General features: G+C 40.6%; 1 protein-coding gene across 1 annotated transcript; it reads left to right on the forward strand.

The window, feature by feature from the left end:
- The first annotated feature begins 207 nt into the window (after positions 1-207).
- Positions 208-1965, forward strand: LOC118754924 (sorting nexin-29-like). The gene is given in 2 exon segments (XM_036489790.1): positions 208-484; positions 538-1965. Coding segments are annotated over 2 exon segments (1368 nt in total). The 5' UTR covers positions 208-465; the 3' UTR covers positions 1887-1965.
- The last annotated feature ends 334 nt before the right edge of the window (positions 1966-2299 follow it).

The following is a 2299-nucleotide window of genomic DNA, read 5'->3' on the forward strand; positions in this document are numbered from 1 at the left end:
ACAACAGTATGTTTACAGTATCACCCCATAATTTTTCATATGGAAAAATGTATTATATGCATCCCACTCGATATCATTGAATTCCTCATTGGAACATGTAGTCCCTCTATTTTAGCGTATCAACAGTTCATATGGCTTCATACCATGTAAATGCGCCATTAAGCTGAGTATGCCAGATCACTTGATGAGTCAGCCAGAGCGTGTTTCCCTGCAACCACCAAAATTGAGTGTAACTGGCCCATCGTTTGGCGGAAGCCCTTTTCGGCAACGCAGGGAAGACAATTTAAACGTCTTCAATAGAGCGCAGAAAAGTGTAGGCAGCATTATAGTGGACGCAAAGAATTAGCCACGGAAAACGATGACAATGTGGCAGAATTGTGTGAGGCTTTAGAGGATGCATTTTCATATGGGTTGAAGCAACAGCATTCAGTGGTTGCGCTAACTGCAGCTAGTTTATTCCAACACATGCACGAGTTTGTGACGGGTAACGTAGAATATTTATTAACCTATACTTTATTTAAATCTTTTTATTTACAGGAAGCAGCTCCACTTTAAAGGATAATAGCGGTGATGTCACATTATGGGATTTTTGTCAAATACATTTGACTGCACATGAGCGCGAACGGCACCTGACACTCAAACATATTTGGACAAAGTGCGGACTTGGCAAGGCATTTATACGCGCCGCGCTTAACGAGAATTGGCTACAGCGATATCTGCTAACATGGCTAGACGCCGTAGAAGATTTGCGTCAGTACTATACACAATGGTCTCTGTTATTGGACGCCACTGCTAGCAAAGAGTTGCCACAAATAATAGGCTCATTACATGACGTGCTTTTCGCATTGACAGTAAATTCCACGGAATTAAATGCGCCAACACGTATTGCACCATTGTTGCCCCATAAAGAAGAGCCGGTTATATACGCGCCTACACCTTTGCCTGCTGCTTTAGGTAAAAATAAACGTAAATCCCATCCGGTGGAACGTCCTATTGCCACTGCCAACTCCACAGAGGATTTAATAAAGGCTATTAATGAGATAACTAAGTTGGAAACTCAAAAATCCTCCTAACATACTTTTGAGGCTATGGTAGAGCTACTTGTACAAGAAGAAGTAGAAACCACACCACCAGATCCGATCGAGCCGGAATTGGATTTCCTTAAAGAGCCCTTACCTGATATTTATACGTCAGCAGAAACTCAAAGCGGTCAACAGGAGTCTACAGCTGATGACACTACCTCAGTAGATCAAAACGGTGTTAGTGATAAAACATCCGCCGCCACCACCGTGGGCGAGCAAGAGTATGAAGATAAGAGTGACACCTCATCGCAATATAGTAAATCGTCTTCCGCAAATTGCACTGTTAATCATGCAGCGATGGAAGAGCGTTTACGTGAAATGGAAGAACGTTGCACGCTATTAGAGACACGGGTAGCACAGCTCACACGCGATAACCGTCCACTTGTCCGGCGCTTAACACAAAACTTCAATGGGCTTGCCATTGACCTTTCAGCTTCACTGGCTACCAATTTTCTCATTACCATTCCAACGGCAGAATTGAAGAAAACAAAGCACGGTACATCGTATTACGCATACGAGATACACATTACAATGCGTCAAAACTTGGAGCATTGGTCAGTGCTGCGACGCTATAGGGACTTCCATAAATTGCATAAATCACTGCTACATACGCATCCATCCGTGTCGTCAGTTGAATTCCCACCCAAAAAACATTTTGGTAATATGAACTTGGCATTTGTAGAGGACCGTCGTCAGAAATTGCAGATTTATTTGTTAAATGTTGTGGAGACATTGCCACAATTGCATGCATGCAAATCGAAAACGGAATTGCAGCGGGTTTTTCCTTTTCTGCGCGAGCGGTAACGTGGCAACTAGGGTTCGAACGATACTATCGATATTGAGTAAGTATCGATACTGAGGGTATAAAAATGAGTACTTTAATACTCGATACCTTTTTTGGTGATTTTACTCGATACTTTGCAAAGTACTCGTAGTATCGAATACTTTTTAAAACGCACACTTTTTAAATTTTTTCTTCCATTGCTTTCTTTGCTTATATGGATTACTATCATTCAATTTTGTCTATCACTTAAAATAAACTGCAATTGCTTGTATTCTGTTGCATAACATAAACCAAATAAGTGAAGGTTTAGTGGCCTTATTCATAAAAAATAAAGTAGGTTTAAAGAGCTTAATAAAATGACATTTTCATACATTTTACAGTTTATAGACCTTTTTTATTTTTTATGAATAAGGCCATAAAACTTTACGCAAAC

Source organism: Rhagoletis pomonella, unplaced genomic scaffold (assembly GCF_013731165.1).
Source record: "Rhagoletis pomonella isolate Grant_MI unplaced genomic scaffold, Rhpom_1.0 Rhpom_scaffold_04929, whole genome shotgun sequence".
Lineage (NCBI taxonomy): Eukaryota > Metazoa > Arthropoda > Insecta > Diptera > Tephritidae > Rhagoletis > Rhagoletis pomonella.